Source organism: Harmonia axyridis, chromosome 1 (genome assembly GCF_914767665.1).
Source record: "Harmonia axyridis chromosome 1, icHarAxyr1.1, whole genome shotgun sequence".
NCBI lineage: Eukaryota > Metazoa > Arthropoda > Insecta > Coleoptera > Coccinellidae > Harmonia > Harmonia axyridis.
This window is the reverse complement of record NC_059501.1, coordinates 67,089,597-67,109,498: the sequence shown is the minus strand read 5'-3', so window position 1 is coordinate 67,109,498 and position 19,902 is coordinate 67,089,597. Positions and strand designations below refer to the sequence as shown.

The 19,902-nt window shown below is 36.3% G+C and overlaps 1 protein-coding gene across 1 annotated transcript in view; it reads right to left on the bottom strand.

Annotated features, from left to right (window-relative positions):
• The window catches only part of LOC123670744 (protein unc-13 homolog B), a 637,597-nt gene that overhangs the window by 424,751 nt on the left and 192,944 nt on the right, over nucleotides 1-19,902 (bottom strand). The window contains exon 8 of the mRNA XM_045604288.1: nucleotides 11,154-11,299. Coding sequence (XP_045460244.1) covers nucleotides 11,154-11,299 — 146 coding nt within the window. The remainder of the gene's footprint in view (nucleotides 1-11,153; nucleotides 11,300-19,902) is intronic.

Genomic DNA, 19,902 nt, shown 5'->3' with positions numbered 1-19,902 from the left:
CACTTTCCGCAACATCCTCAAGAATTTAACGTTGAAACTATTGAGAATGAGATTCATTCATATCTTTTTGGGCAGACTATATATTTCACCTATTTGGATTTTGGAATTATGAGCTCATGAATGCGATGAACTAGACAATCTAAACTTTGAGGTTTTTTTGATCATGGAGTTGTAACCATAAAAAACGCGATTTACTCCAAATTTATAATAGTGCTGGAAATTTTATTTTATAATTACTTGCAAAATATCGAGGTATGTCAGATCATTCCCAATAGGCACACGTTCGTTGGTTCAAAATTGTATCATTGAAATTTGTTTGTAATTTTTGTTCAAAATATAACGTATTTCAGATACGTATAGGAAAAGTTATATTCAACGTATTTCTTCAACGGTTAATTTTGAAACTAGTTTTCTTATAACTATAATACGTTCTATTGTTATTTGTATAGATTTGCTGATATCGGGCGTTATTTTATCTTTGCATTGGAAAGATTCAATAACCATCACATATCAACAGTACACGGTAATTTTGAGTTTTATAACTACTAAATCATATAACATTTTTATTTAACGTTGATATAAACATATTCAAACTTTCTTTCGAGTATGTAAATCTGGATATGGAGGAAAAATTTTGGGTGAGAGCGTCTAAAATGTCGGAATATGATAGGAGCATTAGTTAACATATTGAAAATTACACCTGACCCCTAAATAATATTTCTGCTTATGTGAAATAAAATGTCTATAACTCGGAAACGAGTAGCCTAATTTGGATGCAATGAGGGCCATTTCAAAGCTAAAGTCAGGAGCCTTTACACCGGAAAAAAAAAAGAAAATATCTGCCGCGGCCTAAAAATGTCTGATTCGAAGAGTTGAAGTCACTGTGGAATTCTGATAAGATTGCATTGGCCAAAATAACATCTGAACATGGTTGTGACGTTGTTGGTAGATTGAGTATCAACATGAAGAAATCACGTGTTCCCCAATTATACGTCGACTCCAGGCGCTGCATCCTTCCTGGGCTCCTGTGTTCTGAAAATTCAAAGAGGAAAACTTCAAAGATGACTCCGAGACGGTATTGCATACTGTAGTATAGCGAAGGGAAGTTGGTGGAATCAACCTAAAACGAAGAAGGCATTAGAATTCATTATTAAATAATGCTCCACTACCCCAAACCCTTTCCTCTGCACTCCACCATAAAAATTAAGCGAAGACAAAGGAAAGGCTATGCATTTATAACATTCGACATCCACAAAGCATTCGAGATCCTGACCCACGCCACTTCAGAAAGAGTCCCGAAGAGAAAAGTTGTGGATATCAACAGTCCTGTGCACCATGGAAAATTTCACTGATGCAATGACAGTCATCAGCTGCGCCGGTGAGGAAATCGGTACTGTTCAACTAAAAAGAGACACCAAAAAGGGAGACCCCATGTCGCCAATATAATGATGGAATAGCTGATAGAGGAGCTGGAGGGAATACCAGGAATTTCGGTTGAAGACCAAAAAATCAGCTCTTCAGCATACGCTGACGATCTGATACTCCGCGCCGACGACGTCAAAGTGGCCAAAAAGCTACATTCGAAAAGTCAAGATTTCTTTAATGGGCGTCACATGAAGCTAAGCGTTGAAAAGAGCCACACAATATCGGTCGGAAAAGCTCCCGGAAGAAGGCTATTCGTCCACTTCACTTTCCAGTTCTTCATCCCCGGTATGCCAATCAGACAGTTGGACCGTGGAGAGACGATAGAGTACCTGTATGAAAAATTCACATCCATGGGGATCACTAAATGTTCGTTTAACAACTTAAGAATAAAGATTGATAGGATTCTCAGGACACCTCTGAAACCGGCGCAGAAATATGAACTCATAAAAGTGCACCTAATCCCTAGATATATCTATGCGCTCCAGATCCCCCAGATGCACATCAAACCACTAAAGTCAGCGGACAGGGCAATACGATGAGCAGTCAAGCGCTCTCTTCGCCTACCAACTCACGTCAGCAATCACAGCATACATGCCCTTCAGAAAGAATACTAGCTTCACAGATAAGAAGGTCCCATCATCAATACCAGACTTGACAAACTAATGGGACAAAGTTCTGCCCTCGTCGCGGTGCTTCGAATCTCGAAACCCTGGATGGAGAGAATAAAAAAGATGTTCAAACCACCTAACTCAATAACGACAATGAAAGACAGCGCCAGGGCGAGAAACTTACATTCGTCCTTCCATGCAGGTGGCCTAGGAGAGATGAAACACCATCGAGCCTCGAACTATATCGATTCTCCACCCAGATATTGGTCGGGGGAGGAATAAGTGAAGGCCTTCCAACTAAGGTCCCATGTACTGCCAACAGCCGGCCTATCTTATAACAGAGGGCCGAAGGTGAGATGCAAAGCAGGCTGCGCAAGACATTAAACCCTATCTCATGATCTTCAAAAATGCCCCATAACACACTGGGAAAGGATCAATAGACTACGTAGTGACCAAGGTCAAAAATATTGTCCCAAAGAAGAAGTGGCACACATAAGGGACTCTAAAGGAATTCTCCTCAAGTCGCATCTACTGCTTATTGAGGAAGATACTAAGGAACTAGTCATATCTGATATCCCGGTCAATTGGGAGGCACCTGAACCATTGTGCATGAACTATAGAACGAAGAAGGCAATTTACAGAGTTCCAGCCTTCGTGGAAGCCGTGCGTGCGAAATATCCAGGGAAAACGGTACGCGTGTGTCCGGTAGTGGTTGTGCGAGAGATGGTTGGTGCCCGGAAAATAGTGAGATGGTTCTGCTTCTCGGAATATCGCATTCTGATATCGTGGACATTATCCATACTGCCATCAGAGGAGGATGCGTGATACATATTAGTTAAATCAGCTGATCTGGCGCAGATCCTGCAGGGTCAACTAAATCTTGTACTACTCCAGAAATATCCCAGTTGTATAGCTTGCGATCGGTTGCATACACGAACATACACGTTCGTGTTTGACATTATATCATCGCTCATGTTGAATATATCTTTTAATCGACCTCTCAATCTTTTTTGACTCAAATGGTTGATAGTGTTAATGGAATTTCCGTTTTCAATCGATTATGAAACTACGATCGAATAATGTTACTGTACCACGCTGATACATGCGCTATTATATTTACATTATCAATCAAAGTTATTTCCCCATCGTCACAGAATCTTTCAACAAATTTTCCATTTACGAGAAAACCGGAAGTCCAAATGAAATAAAATGGTTAGAAATTGTCTCTAAAGCATTTGATTTCAAAAACCGGTCCACTTCGCAAAAAAATTTTGTTGTTGTTGAAAAACGGGTTTTTTCCAATAACTTCCCATGCATGTGCTCTGTTCGATAGTTTTCCCGATGAAATATTTGGATAACCCATAGAAAATACTATCATATTGATGGGTCACTTTCTAATTCTGCTTGAAGAATTATTTACACAATCCGCTTACGTGGACCACTCAATAATAAATTTGAATTTCTATTATGTTTCTTATTATGAAGAAATTCTATAATACAGAAAGCTTTCTTGGGTACAAGAATGATATTTCTTCATATTAACAAACATATACCTTTGTGGTAACTCTTTGCTAGTCCAGCTAAGTCACCCATAACACACTGAAATTGTGAGCAGCATCTGTTTTCACGAAATTATTAGGAATTTGTTTTTTAATCTGGTCCTTGAATGTTTTATCGTATTGAAGACGCTATCATCCCGAAATTCCGCTTGAAGATTGAAATTCTTATTCCCAATACTCAAGTAAATTCTCATTTGTATCGGATCTCTGGAAATATTACGTATTTCGTTTCCAACGTTTTATTTGAATTTTATATGGATCTTATGATGTGTTCAGATTATACGGAGCTTGGAATTATTTCTATCGGTTAAGCGTTCACATAAATATTGGATAATTTTTTCGATATAACATTCGATATTTTTATGGTTTTTGTGGCTCGATCAAGATAGAATTTCACGAAGGGCTTGAAATTATAAATTATGTTGCATCCGAGTGAAAATTTTCGGCTCGATGATAAGTTCTACAGAACACCTAGTCGAATTATGCCCATCAACGAACACAACCGTGGCAATCGAGATCCAAACCTATTCCAGAGAATTTCAAGTTTCTAGGTCTTTCCATTCGAGAGTTATCGTGTTCACAGAGTGATGGTCAGACGAGAAGACGTAATCGAAGTTGAAGACCATTTCGTCATATATGACTGAACCTTATCATTTGAGACCATTTTGGACAGAAATTTCTAAAATTACATACATTATGATGAGCAGCGATCTGTTGAGAGAAAGAGCGCTCAAAAATGAACGATTAATTCATTGATTTTTGTTTCAAATATATGGAGTCACCCGAAAGTTGGCTCTGGCATATTAACTGTGCAATGTGATGTGAATGAAGTAAATTATGGGAAAAAAAACAGAAAAAAATATGGATCGATAAAAATGTTTGAATTTTGAAAAATTTCATTACAGGGTTTAGTGTTGAAACTTCTTTCTGGGGCTGCGCTTATCCTTCAAATTTTTCTTTTCGGTATACCATTATCTTCTGTAGAAAGCAAAAATGATTTTATAACGTTTTAATGATAATATTTTATTCATTTTTCTCTCTTTTGTTCCAGATAGTATAACACTTCTGCAGTGTACCCTAAGAAAACAAATAGCGATTTCGTGGACATTCATACATAAAAAAATCTTCCTTGATAGAAGCAGGAAACCCTCACCCCCAGTTACGTAGATAGCAGTTTTGTGCCGTCAAATTGAGGCAATTTCACCTCCCATAAAATGACATGTAACATCCTTCCGCCATTTTGCTGAAGGATTTGTTCAGTGTTATGTATGCGGAATGGGTTTACAAACATCGATTTGAATATAACAAAGTACGTGACGTCGTTAACGTCACGCTGGAGATTCATTGTTACCTACTCCAGATTTCTGACTTTGTATGTCGGAATCCGCGCAGGAATGAGAAGATGTGGAATCATTCTGACGTTGGAATTTATCATGCCGTTGGTCAGGGTCCTTTACGACGAGCTCGACGGGTATACAGGGTCTTTCACGAGGAACCTCACCCATATTTATACAGGAAACTACTGAACGTATTTTCATGAAATTCAGCACTTATAAGTATTTCACGATGCTGATGAAATCTAAAATATTTTCAAGGCATGAGCACCTCCGGTTTTTCCGGAAATGACGTCAACTTCCGTTTTTCAATTTGGAACACCATTTTTTTATTGCAGAAATAGATTCCTTAGAAAATTTCAAGTTATTTTGATGTAACATTTTTCAGTTTTGGTTGGAAAATTCTCTCTGAGCGGGAAAATTCGAAAAAAAAATCGAAAATAGAGCTCCGCTGAAACAAGAATAACATCGAGGTTTTTGGATGGAAAATTTTCATTTTTGGGATTTTTCAAGATGTAAGATTGATGTATCCACTTTAGAAATCGAAATCGCGATTCATGATACAGGGGGTGAAAAAATCGCTTTCAAAGTTAGGGATGACAAAATCGTGAAAAATCAATTTTTTCAAATTAGAACCCCATTTTTTTATGGCAGATATTGAATCTACGTTAAAAAATAATGTGAGTGTATGCATCACACCCTTGCCCTAAAATGGATATTTTCTGAGTTATTCACAAAAAACTGTTTTTCGTCTTGAATTTTCAGCTATTTCTTTTCCCTTCACGCCAAAAAGATGAAATTTTCAGGAACTGCTATTTGAAAAACGGAAGTTGACGTCATTTCCGGAAAAACCGGAGGTGCTCATGCCTTGAAAATATTTTAGATTTCATCAGCATCGTGAAATACTTATAAGTGCTGAATTTCATGAAAATACGTTCAGTAGTTTCCCGTATAAATATGGGTGAGGTTCCTCGTGAAAGACCCTGTATATGTTCTGGTAAGTATACAGGGTATTTCCCGAACACATACATATTTGAATCTGATGAATATTAAAACTGAGCCTACTATGAGCTGTTGTTGATTTCTGAATTATAAACGATTTCTTTCATGAAACCAGATGGAATGAATTAATTCGAATTTTTCTCGCCTCAAAGAACCACGCACCTATCGAAGGGAGAACTGGTCCTAGGTGGATTTGCTCGATTTTTTTATGTGTATATCAAATCAAATGGTTGATGAATTCAAGAATAGAATGAAATAGATTCATTCATGTTCACACCAAGTAGTTCTTAGATTTCAACAGAGTATTGTTATTCAAAATTTACCCACCAAAAAAAAAGAGATATATGAAAGGATAAAATTATATCACTCAAGGTATTTCGTTCTTCGAATGGCTGATGATTCTAGAAATAGATGCCGGAAACATTATGGAAAATATCACATTATATCAAACACAAATAACTTCAAAATTGACAAAATCCAGAAAAATCTTTTATGACTTCAAGAGACATAAAATTGAACCTTCAAAATCACCTTCTGCAACCGTCACCATTGCTGACCTACAATTGTTCACTGAGACCACCTGATATCTGTTTGATACGAAAATCTTTGAGCTCTGCAATAGTTTCACCTGAACCATAATAATTGAATTTTTGCGAAAGGATCTCGTGAGATACACAGCAAAAACATTGGTCAATTCTAAAAACAAAGACAGTGTACACTACCCTCCTCAAGACAATGAACATCAAAACGTACAACAATGCAACAATGGAACATTTTTAGAAACACCAAAATGTAAAGATTCAAATAAATAAATTATTCGAAAAAGTAAAATTTAATTTCATTTATTTTCAAAGAGATTGAAAAATATAGGAACCAGTGAAATGGTCATGGCTCAGTTTTATTATAATAATTGCAGTGTTCTGACCTTATCCAGTTTGTTTGTTGTGAACTCATTGAACTAATAATTGGTTGCTGTTTTCAGAGACAGTTGTGACCGGATAAGGTCGGAATACTGCAAAACTCAGTAAATAGATGATTCTATTTGATTGTCATACATTATAATTTCATACACAAAAAATATGTGCATGATTCTGAGAACAAAATGAAAAAGACCGCTTTTGACAAGTTCAAAAATACCATTGACACTTTTGTTTTGAGCTCCTAGGCAGCGTGAATTCGTCTTCCGTAATTCAGATTTTCAAACAGAAAAATTTGAATTTTCCTCTATATTTTTCATATATTCATGTTTGATGTGTTTTCATAACAATTTTTGAGATTTTCTGATTTTGTGTAGATTTTGCACGCTTCATTCCATGTTACGCTACTGGAATTTTTGAAGACGCGGTAATTTGTCAATTAATCGTATCATATCGTGTACCATCGGTCGGAACGCAGATGCGCGGGTCTAAGGAGAATCTTCTGAAAGATTTTCAATGATTATTGAGACTTTAGCAAGAATAATAATAATAATATAGTTTATTCTGAAATTCAGTATAAACGTTCCACACGGAGGTATAACCTGTACGTGATACGTACCTAAGATTTAGATTTCAGTCATTATTAATTTAATTTGAGACTCGGAATCTGATTTATCGGCGAGAATTGTGTCGGGATTCTCGGTAAGTGTTAACATGAATATTTGTATTCAATAAGTAATAATCTCACCAGAATGAATCAATTTAATTTGAAACAGTAGTTTTTTTTTAGAGTCATCCATCTTGTCGAAACGTATTTCAGGTTTGGTAGAATTCTTTTTGTGTCAAATAATGTCAGCAAAACTTCTTCTCAGGTTTATTTGATAATAAATGTAATGATTTCTTTGTAATTTCTTGGTTAGAAATCCGAGAAGGAGTTGTAAATTCAGTTAACATATCCTAATATCGTTGTTCATTTTCTCAAAGCACCTTCCGTGGGATTAGAACGAAGAAACCTCCCGTCAGATTGGAACAAAGTAAACCTCCCATGGGATTGGAACAAAGAAAACCTTTCTTGGGATTGAAAGATATCAAGAACTACTTCCTTGATATACAGAATTTGGGATAGTACGTATGTTAGACCACTTAAGTCCCTGAATCTGAAAGAATTCCTGCGAAATACCTAGCATTATCACATCAACTTTGTTGGATGAGGACTGGAGTACTATAGCTTCCTGATAAGAATTGGTGTTCAGAAGGCTGAAGATAATTTACAGAAGAGGCTCCATCCTAGTAGCAGACTAACTCATTTAAAATCGTTTTGAGTTAAGTTTCTATTTTATTATTTGTTTGGAGTGAAAAGGATCGATCATTGTATATTTTAATTTTATTAAATTTGTAAAAACCTGGGTAGGAATTTTGTTGCCAAATAAGCCAAACCACCCCTAGAAATTAGTCTTAGAGTCTCATGGGCAATTGTAACGTTACAAAGGGTTTTGGAAAAATACTCGAGGTTGAACTTACATTGGCTCTTATAACCCAAATAGAGCGGAATTCCCCGTTTACAAGGAAACCTACCCAATGAAAGAATCACGAATTTTGAAACCGAATGAAGGGTTGAATCGACAAAGAAATCGATGCATAACACTGTTAATGAAATGCTATACATAATCGATAAAAATTTGCAGTTATGCCGACTCTGAAAATATATTCCCAATCCCAAAATAAAACGATTCCCGGAATAGCTCTCCACCCTTCATCAGCGAGCACGTTGTTTTAGTTCCAACAATGACTCTCATCCAAACCGCTCAAACTCCCCTCTAAACCATTCAAACAACTCCCTACCAGATCACACAGAATTCGTAACAACGTCTTCATCCTTCGAGCAGATAACGATGTGGTATCTTCACAATTTATCGAATCGGATAACTTTCTGTATCTGTTCATTTCCAGTATGAATCCGAACTTCGCGTGACCTAGTTGCGTTATTGAATCAACCTAGACTCAGAGAACTTATATTATTCACAGATAGAATCGTCAAGCCAGACACGCCAGCGTAGAAGAAACACTCAAAGCGATAATCACGAGGACATTGTGAAACCTTGTCGTTCCTCCCAAAACACTTGTAACGACATTTATTCTTCATGACGATTTGCATTGCTTTATCTACGAAAAGAGATTCGTTTGAAGTGGCACGATAGAAGTAGAATCTATGAAAAAATGTGGAAATGTGTGATGGGATGAAATTTTGCATGAAACAATTGAATAACTCAGTTCACCTGCAATTTAATAATGGTTTAGAAAGTAGAATATTTTCCATTTCATATGTAGAATTATACTATATTAGCTGAGATACATCTAGATAGAGTAGATATCTAATGCAAGGAAAAGATTATATGACCTTATATAAGGCGTAGTAAAAAGAAATTCATATTTTTGCATGAAGAACAAGGCTTTAATTACCATAGTTGAATGTTCGATATTCTGTTGCCATTTTGAAGGTTATATCATTATACCTCTCTCATAGAGGTTCTCGTCCCTATTGGATTTTCATTTCAATTTTTCACCAGTAAAATTGTTCGCCATAGACGGAAACAGATAGTAATTACTTAGTGCCAGTTCCGGACTATAAGATGCATAAGAATCGCCCTACCAAGCTCCTGGAGCTTCGGGCGAGTCACTATCGATATGTTTGGCGTTGTCCTGATGGAACACAATTCCTCTCCTATCTGGCCGCTTCTGGGTGATTGCTTCCGATCATCCAATTTTTGACAGCAAATTAGGGGAGCAGCTCACAGTGAATTATTCCTTGCTTATCCTAACAAACTCTGTAAAACCTTCCTGGCCTCAATCCTAGCTAGCCACCGTTTTCGCCGGCTCACCGCTTTTCGACCACGACCGTTTTCACTTGACGTTGTCGTAAGTGATCCACTTTTCATCATCAGTCACCAATCGCTTCGAAAATGGTTCGATTTTGTTGTGATCCAGCAGCGATTCGCAGATGGAAATTTGGTCCATGTGGTTTTTTGTGTTAACTCGTGTGATACCCATACATCGAGCTTTTTCTTGAGAAAAGCCTTATGCAAACGTTTTCTGTGAAATATTTAGCTTTTGGGCTATCGAAACAATGTTCATATGATGGTTGGCCTCGACAATGTCCATGATTTTTTCGACAATGGACCTTCCAGTGCATCTTATACATCGAAATCACCGGAAGGGAATCGACGAAATCAAAATTGCGCATGATTGGCTGTGATAGTGTCAGGACCATAAACACTATTTGCATTTTCAGCCGCCTGGCTTGCATTTTCGTCTTTATCGAAGAAAAAGTGTAAAATATAGTAAATTTTCCCTTTGCTTGTGTATATCTTTGATGCGTGCTCAAACTAAACTGAGTCAACAAATCACAAAACTTTCGAAAAATTTTTTGTTGTACGAAATCTTATCTTTCTAACGCCTTCTATTGAAACCTGATCGGACTTTTACAACGCGAGATATAGATAACTGAAGCCATCTAGGGGAAAAATATTGGTTTTATTTTTCTTCATCTTATATGTAACTACTAAACAAATCGTGTACAAAGAGATAAACATGGGAAATACATTCAGCGTACTCTCCTGGAAAACCTTAAGCAACGGTCTTGGTATCATTGTTTTTTCTAATTTGCATTAACAGTATAACGAATATACCGCATTCTAAAGTGATTCTTATATGTAACACTGATGACACAGCATTTTATTCGCAGGAAAAACTTGGGACAATATAAACCAAATGGTAGAGGATGATTTAGGGAAAATTTACACATGGTTAGGTTAGGTTATGTTTATGCGCAAACGAGATTACTATCTACATTGAAAAAACCAAACTAATGATTTTTACTCCCACTATCATTAACCAACCTGAAAACATCTCAATGAGGTTATGTTTCGCAAAATAGTGAATACACTTTATTTCAATGTCTTCAATTCCACCGCTATCACACGCAACACAAATGTAGTGTCTCTTGATCTTCAGTATCTCGATCGAGACTTAACTCTATGCCAGTCCATCCTCTAAAATTTTTTCACGTATCTGTTGAAGCTTGGTACTGAAGAGAAAAAAACATGTATTGGCTGTATGACATATGTGTGACTGGCCTGGGATTTATTAAGTCACATAGTATCAATAAAAATGTAAATTAGTAGGTAAGTATTAAATGTAGTGAATGAAGAATAATACCAATTGAAAATCGCGAAAATTCCGAATATTTCAGCCTACATTTCCACCAAAATGGAAGACTAATTTATATGCGGACCAAAAGGACTAATGTACCTTGAATATTCCCTCTTGTTCCTCGGTCTGCTGTTGTAAAACAGGGGTTCAGAATCGATATTGTTCTCCTGATAATAGCCTCTATTGCTTGGGTCAGTATGCGAAGAACCATAGCTACTGAAGTCATCTGCATTTGGAGAGTATCTCTGGAAATACATCAAACATTAATTCTTGGTGGAACAAATAGATACCTAGATAAGTCAATTAATCTCATTTAAATTGAAGATAATTATATTTGTCTGCGAACGGAAATCTCAACATGTTGACAGTCAGACTTTTGAATATAGAAGAAATATAACGCTTGCGTCAAATCGGTTAAAAAGGGACTTCTATTGTGACTACTAGAGACTTTCAAATGAGTGTGCCGAGGCACATTTCAAAGATTACATCCAAATTGAAGTTTTGTCGTGTAGTCCTAGGTGAACGAATATGAGTGATATAAAGAATGTAGAACGTGATTCCTCGTCGATCTTGAGAATAAGGCATATCACAAACGATATAACATGTTATTTGTCATGTCCAGAATTGGAATATGTATATTGATGTGGGCGATGTTTATTTTCAGCAAGACGGCACTACGCACCACACAAGCAACGATATAATCGCAATTTTGCGATGTTTCCTGGCCGTGTTATTTCTGGAAGAGTTGATCACAGTTGGCCAATTAGATCTTGTGATTTTAGACCTCTTTCTATAAAGTCGTTTAATATTTCAATTCTCGATTCGAGATCATTAAAATAGAATAGAATAGAAATAGAAATGTACATTCATTGTTTTCTCTTGAAATACAATACTCGTTTTTTTTTAATATCGAAATAAAATACCTTCTAAGAAATAACTCTGTTTCAATTCAACCTCCAGTCGAATTTTCAATTTTCACCAAAATAAAAGTATGAAATACAGCAATTAGACATGTTATCTGTAACTAGGAAATCAGAAAAAAATGACGAGTCTTCCAAATTCAACCCATCCTACTTTACCAATAATCTTATATTCAATGTCTATGATTCAAACCTACCTTGGCTCGTTTTGAAATTGTGATGTTACAACTCCAGGTGTTCCGATTAATTTTTGCATTATTCAATTGTTTACTGTTGGTTTAATGATAGTAAACTAGCATTCAGTATATTTTGTTGGCTTTCTTCGTTCAACATTGACACAAAATACTCAATGAAAAGTTATGGAGATTTATTGGTAATAAGTGGACACCAAGAAACCTATGACCATTCGACAATTCAATAAATTGTTTACTGTTGGTTAAATGATAGTAAACTAACATTCTGTATATGTTGTTGACTTTCTTCGTTCAACATTGACACAAAATACACAATGAAAAGTTATGGAAGATTTAGTAGGTAATAAGTGGGCACCAAGAAACCTGTGACCATTTTAACGCTAGATTCCAATTCAATAAATTGTTTACTGTTGGTTAAATGATAGTAAACTAGCATTCTGTATATTTTGTTGCCTTTCTTCGTTCAACATTGACACAAAATACACAATGAAAAGTTATGGAAGATTTAGTAGGTAATAAGTGGGCACCAAGAAACCTATGACCATTCTAACGCTAGATTCCAATAGTCTGCCTAAAAACTTATTAGTCATTCTTCGGAATGATTTTTTAAAACTGAAATAGTAGTCCCCCTAATCATTCCGATGAAAAAGATCCCGAATACATTCGACAAAAGTCAAGTTTGATTATTGTATTACCTGTGTGTGGATTGAAAGTTTTTTCTTCTTGAAACTCACTGAGGAAAACTGATAGAAATGATAAAACTACTCAATGAATACGTCGGTATCCCTCATATTGCGGTAAGGTTCGGATGGTAAAACTACAGCAGCGGAAATGAATAAATAATGATATCAACTTTTTGAAAGTTTTACTTCGAAGTGTATTACACGAAGTCGGTTTAATTATTCCTTCGTTATGTTCTGAGTTTGGGAAACTTTTTTGATTGCTTTAGTTTGGTCTAACGAGGCTGCGCGCATTGGGAATAGGTATAACCAATATTTTTTTTTTTTGATGTTTGAAACATATGTTTTCTGGCTTATGTTATCAGGCTTTTCGAAAGTTTTAATCTTATTGAATTGAAACTTTGGCGAGGCATTCTCGAGCCAATTTCGAAGGTGCTCCCCCTCTCTAGAGATTGCGGTGTTTCATCCCGAGATCACTGGTAGAATCGACAGTTCGGCACCCAGTGATCTCTGCCAAATACAACATCCATTTCCATTATGGTGATTCGAACGTACTCCAGTTCGATTATACCCCCAAAGGTGCCGAATTATAGAGTGACGCGAACCTCATAACGCCATCTCTCGCAGGCAAGCTTAGCCATTACACACATTTCCTTCGGAAAAATAATAATAATAATAAATAATGAATACTTGGAGACAATAAGGAAATCGCTGATGATTATATCGAATTTTATCAATCAGAACCATTGGAAGTATATCAATGGTAGGATCGACGGACCACTGCTTCATATCTCTGAGTTAAGAAGTTCGAGCCTTGGAAGTAAAAAAATTATGAGTTGTGTTCTGATTAGACACAATAAATCCAACACACAAAACAATATAGAACACAACAAAGAATATAGAAAAACAATATGCAATATTTCCATATCAACAAATCCGACTAGACTAGATCGAAGTTCAAATTTTATATTTGAAACAATCAATCGAATGTTCATGAGATAAATGATCTGATAACCAGGGCCGGCGGGAGTAATTTTGTCGCCTGAAACAAAAAACTTTTTGGCGTCCCTGCTAAGAAAGCATCAATAAGAACGCCTTCAAAAAACAAAATTTTCGCCTTATCCGATGATGATAATAATTCTTTCGATAGAGAATCTTGCAATCTTAAAAAAAAAAAAATTCTAGTGAATGAAGAATATTGAAATGATTCAATATATGGTATCAAACTAATTGATTGACACTGCGTACGATCGAAGAATGATTGCCTATCACACCACAAGATACAAAGGGCGGAAGGGGAAGCAAAGTTTGAGTATTGCTTCGAAAACTTATTGGGATTACACATGTGTCCCGCTTGAACATCAGCAACATTAACTAGTTTCGAATATAAATTCGTATGAATTTTTCATATGTTGAATATGTGAACATCGGCTTCCAAATAATTCGAAAGCGACGGTAGTGTTGTTCATCGTATTTGTGAAATGCATAATGATTTCATTCCTCTTTCAATGACGGTAATAGGGAATTCTGTTTATATTGGTTGGACTGCCATGTGTTATTTATTATACAGGCGACTCGAAGATTCTTATTGCAGGGAATGTTGACAAATGCAGCGGAGCGGAACAACCTTATGTGTTTTTAAGAATCAAGAATGAAATATGAAAAGATGGCCAGCAAACCTGGCCGAATTGCTGCCCCTCAATTGAAACGGTCGCTTCATTGTTTCACCCCTAACGCCGGCCCTGCTGATTACAATGGAAGGTATAGAAAATCACATCTCATTTAGATTCTTGAAATGCATCATGGGCACATAAAAAACCAGCTCTGAAAGCTCCTGAAGCATAGTCAGTCGAGGTGTTTCTGAAAGGCAAAAATAACCCTCGATTGAGATGTGCGCTCACTTACTTTTGAAAAATCTTCAGATTAAAGTGGCGACTTTTGCAGGGTCCAGTCTTTTACGATTTAATAATATTGGTTCCTTTTCACTTGATTTCAGCATCGTTTTATATGGCGGCACTCAGGTCGTCTTTCTGGTCAATATCATTTTGGGGTTAAATCAACAATAAACTACTTTTGACAGAACAAATAAAAATTTTGAAATGATGCTATTGATTGGTCAATTCTTAGTATAGCGACCCCTAAAGAAGAAAAGAGAAAAGGGACCCATGCCGAGCCGAGTCGCCAGAATTAATTCAAACAAAATATAATCAGTGAATAAACCAGTATTTTAGACATCTTACCCTCGACCTATTCGACAGTTAAACGAAAATATCCGCTATGCAATATAGCGAGTTAGTTTGTAGTTTCTTGCTTGCAGTTTTGTTGAAGTGGATATACACGTGGTGAGTTTGTAAATTCAATAATTTCGTTGAACTATAAGGCCGGCCATCCACGTACAGTTGAAACTGTCAGTTTCGACTGAACAGTTAAAACTGTCAGTTTCAACTGTGAACTGAGATGTGCACACATGTGCAGTTCAAAGCTTCAGTTTGTTCCATGATGGATTCGAGAAGGTCCGACGATCTGGCGGTCCTCGGTTTAATTTTTGCAATTTTACCAAGAATAAAGAGAGAAAGCATATACAGTGGTGCAAGCAGTGGCTACAAAAAAGAAATTTATCTTCACACATAAATTTATTGAGAGAATTAGGAGAAGAACCAACTTTTTCGCCAGTCTGCTGTATGCCGCATCTTTTTTGGCGCGATCGTGATAATCAGCCAATGTCACTTGCCATAAACAAGGTTCCGACCTATATAGTTCGATAAAATCGACTATAACCTGGTTATGTTTACGCGACATTGTGATGCGCACCCTTGCTCGACACGAAATCAACTGAGAACTCCACAGTTGAACCCCCACACACTGTCAGTTCAGTTAAACCTTTCAGTTAAAAATATGAACAATTTCATTTCTCTCAGTTGAACTGTTCAGTTGAAAAATTCGAGTTGAACTGAGACTGAAATACCCACTCACGTAGAGTTTCGACTGACAGTTTTAACTGTTCAGTCGAAACTGACAGTTTCAACTGTACGTGGATGGCCGGCCTAAGGCACTGATGAGGAAAAATGTATTATTAAATACAAAAATTCCGAAACGTACGTCTGTCTTCATGTTAATTTAGTTGTTCAATTCATTAACCGTTTACTCAATTGGTACAGCTTTAGTCATTTTGAATTTTCTTTTGGTTGATTATTAAATTCGTCATTTTTAGAATTGGAATATATTCCAAGACAAAAATAAACTAAATATATCATACAGATATATTATTGTGAAGGATTAGAAACAAAGTTGTCAAATTATTTGATTTATATTAAATATCCTTCATCAAGAAGACTCATTAAACTTTTATAATTTGATGTAATCATTTATTGATTAGAGAGTCAGTATCAACCAATTGATAAATTCAAAATTTCTGAAATTGTTTATTCAATTGTAAATGTTCATTTGTATGTGTATTTCAAAAGAATAACAGGAAAGAAATCTATGACTACCTTCAGTAATGACTTGCTCTGCGAATCCTCACTAGAGTAACCGGTACGTTTAGTTAGTTTTTAGTTTCTTGCTTGCAGTTTTGTTGAAGTGGATATACACGTGGTGAGTTTGTAAATTCAATAATTTCGTTGAACTATACTCAATTGGTACAGTTTTAGTCATTTTGAATTTTCTTTTGGTTGATTATTAAATTTGTCATTTTTAGAATTGGAATATATTCCAAGACAAAAATAAACTAAATATATCATACAGATATATTATTGTGAAGGATTAGACACGAAGTTGTCAAATTATTTGATTTATATTAAATATCCTTTATCAAGAAGACTCATTAAACTTTTATAATCCATCATTTTCAACAAATGTGTGAGATTAGGCCATAATTCGAAAGCAATCATCTTCATAAACTCATATATTATGCATCGAAAAGCAATCATCTTCATAAACTCATATATTATGCATACTTAACATATTCAAGTCCAGTTCTTGAATCCATTGGAATGTAATGAAAGTTTTCCATCCACTTGGAAAGAATAATCATCGAACACCTAATTTGTATGGAAAAATCCCAAACTATAAAGTACTTTCCTCCGAAAAAAAATTATCCAATAAATTATGGCAATTTCCAATATCACCCAATGTGCGACGTAGCAACGCCGCCTTGTTAGACTGAACTCGAGCAATCAAAAAAAGTTCCGCAAACTTAGGACATAACGAACGAATAATGAAACCAACTCGGTGTTATATGCTTCGAAGTACAACTTCCGGAAAGCCCGTATTATTATTTATTCATTTCCGTGGCTGAAAGTTCAGCATCCGAATATAACCGCAGTGTGTGAACCTACGGCTCTAATCAAACAGAGAGAAAGTTTTCAGCTCATTTTTCTCTCGTAAAGCGGCAGAAAAACGGATTATTTCTGTTGAAACCAGTTAACTAGCGGGGAGTTTTATCGAATTTAGAGAGCTGCCACAAAACATGAGCAATCACTTCGTTAACTGAAAGTCGGGCTTTTTGGACTGTCCCTGGAAGTAGCCGACTGATGAACGAGTGGTGTGTTCTTTTCTCCTACACTCGATTACTCTGTATTTGCTGTTTGGATGGATGTAATCACCGCAATGTTTCCGATAATGGTTGTTGAACATTTGTTGCGGATAGGTACCTCTATTACACAAGATTTTACGAGAAAAAGCATCCGTTTTTAGAACACCTCAAGATACGAGTATATTGGGTTTATTCTGTTGAAAATTTTTGAAACCACATCCATTCAAGATAAAGGAAAAAATTCTAATATACATTTTTACGATCATTTATTTATCTATTCATTTATTTATCACACCAATCAACAGCCTTACAATAACAAAATGGATAAGAAATTGTGAGAAATGAAATCTCACTAAAACTAAAATAAACTAAATACATTCCATGTGAAAAATAAAAACCCAAGCCAAGTGCGAGTCATACAAAAGAAAAAAGAAATGCCCGTCACCGATCTCCACATTTTGTAATTTGATTCAGACTATGCTTGAAGAAAAGTCCTTCTTATAATAGATGGATTACTCTCGAAAATATCAAAAATATCCTGAACAGAGAGGTAGCTCTGACATATCAGGTACAGAGGCGATAAGAGAAGCACGTTAGTACGCGGAAAAGGAAGGTAAAAGGTATTCGCATTAAGCACGGGCAATCTGGGCACATGTAGACTTATCAGAGAAAGTAAGAAGGGACAATCAATCCCTGAGCAAAGAATTGTCTGAAAAATACTAGACTTATCTAGGTGTGACGCCTATCCAGACTATATCGACCTTAAGGCCCGGTGTTCACATCCGATATTTGCAGTTGCGACTGCATACAACGGTTGGGTAGATTCCATTGAGTCTGAAATTCAAAAAAAAAAAAAAAACTCAAAATCGCCTCTGTTTTTTTTCCAAACCAGAAATGTGAACACCGTACCTCGGGTTCCAGATAACGCATGCGTACTCAAACTTTGACTTCACGAGAGCGTTCAACAAGACGATTAGCGTTCCATAATCGATTAACCACTTAGAGTTCCTCATCATTAAGCCAAGCTTCTTGACTCCACAAGACATAACCTGACGCACGTGGGGTGTTAAAGTCAACCTCGAAAAAACACCCAAATATCTGTACTCATCCACCCTGTAGAGAATTTGACCTTAAATATTATATTGAAACTCAATACAATACTTCAACCGGATGAAATTAAGCAACATTTATTTATGTTGAGAGGAAGTAAACTCCTCCCACACCAACGATTCAACCCATCAATATCACTCTGAAGTTCCCAGAACAACTGAAGTTCCACCAAAACATTTTGCAGTAAAGTTTTTGTAAAGTAGACATTCACTCCTCAGGAAACGGAAAATGTCACTGATGAAGATGACAAATAAAAGGGGACCCGACACTATAACATGAGGAACACCAGATGATGCCACAAACTCTGATGAATGAATCCGAAGTACTGAACTTACAGCGTCCTGTTGGTAGGGTACGATTCTAGAAAATGAATGAAATTGAAAGTCAATCCAAATGATGTCAATTTTCAAGAAGGACAGCATGTTCCAGGATATAGAATGCCTTAAAAAATTCGAATAAATGACGTCTACCTGGGCAAACTCACCGAAGCAATAGCAGTATATTGTGTGATTCAAGTTAAATTGGTCACAATGGATCGACCATTAATCAATCCGTGCTGATTATAAACAATCTCACCGCTGACATGCGAATAGAGAATACTATGAATAACACTTCCAAAAACCTTGCTGCAGTTGCTTAGGATTACAATTGGTCTATTATTTTCAAACGAGTTTTTATCACCTTTCTTGAAAACAGTACAAATCCTGCCCTCCTTCCAGATGGTGGGAAAACAAAATGTTGAAGGTGATATGATGTAAATAACATAATGGTTAAGCGAATATTATTGCTCGATCTTTCAGCAGAAAAGAAGAAATTTCGTCAGGGCCAGCGGTCATCTTTGACTTCCACGCTCACAGAGAACCGAGCACACTATCCTCGGTTACCTCAGGAATAGCCATAATCTGCACATAGGAGTCCCCAGAGGCATCAGTCCGCCGGTATGTATGTTCAAACTATTAGCACCATTCTTATGGAGAGTATATGATATATGTATAAAAGTGGCTTACACTTAGCATCACTAGCTCAACTACTGGGGAGGCTTGGGACAGCAGTCCTCCAAAAATACCGACAATTGAAAAAATGTTCATCAATGGAAAAAACATCAATTCTCTAATGGAGTTTAGTTTATTATTTATAACCCACTATCATTTACTGCTTCGATCGGCAACTTCAAAAGATAAAAATAGAATTTCATGGGAGTTACTTCTCAGAGATAACCATAAAATTGGAATTTTATTGCCACCAGGTAGTAGTTCAGTAGTTGAACACCCTGCACGTCCTACAAAAATATTTCCTGAAGCCGACAAAAAAGCCGATGAATGCTGGGATTGCTCTATCGTGAAAAATTGTGCAACGAGCAATAGAAACATTTGGCTCGAAATAACCGCTTTCTCAAAGATCAATCTGTGT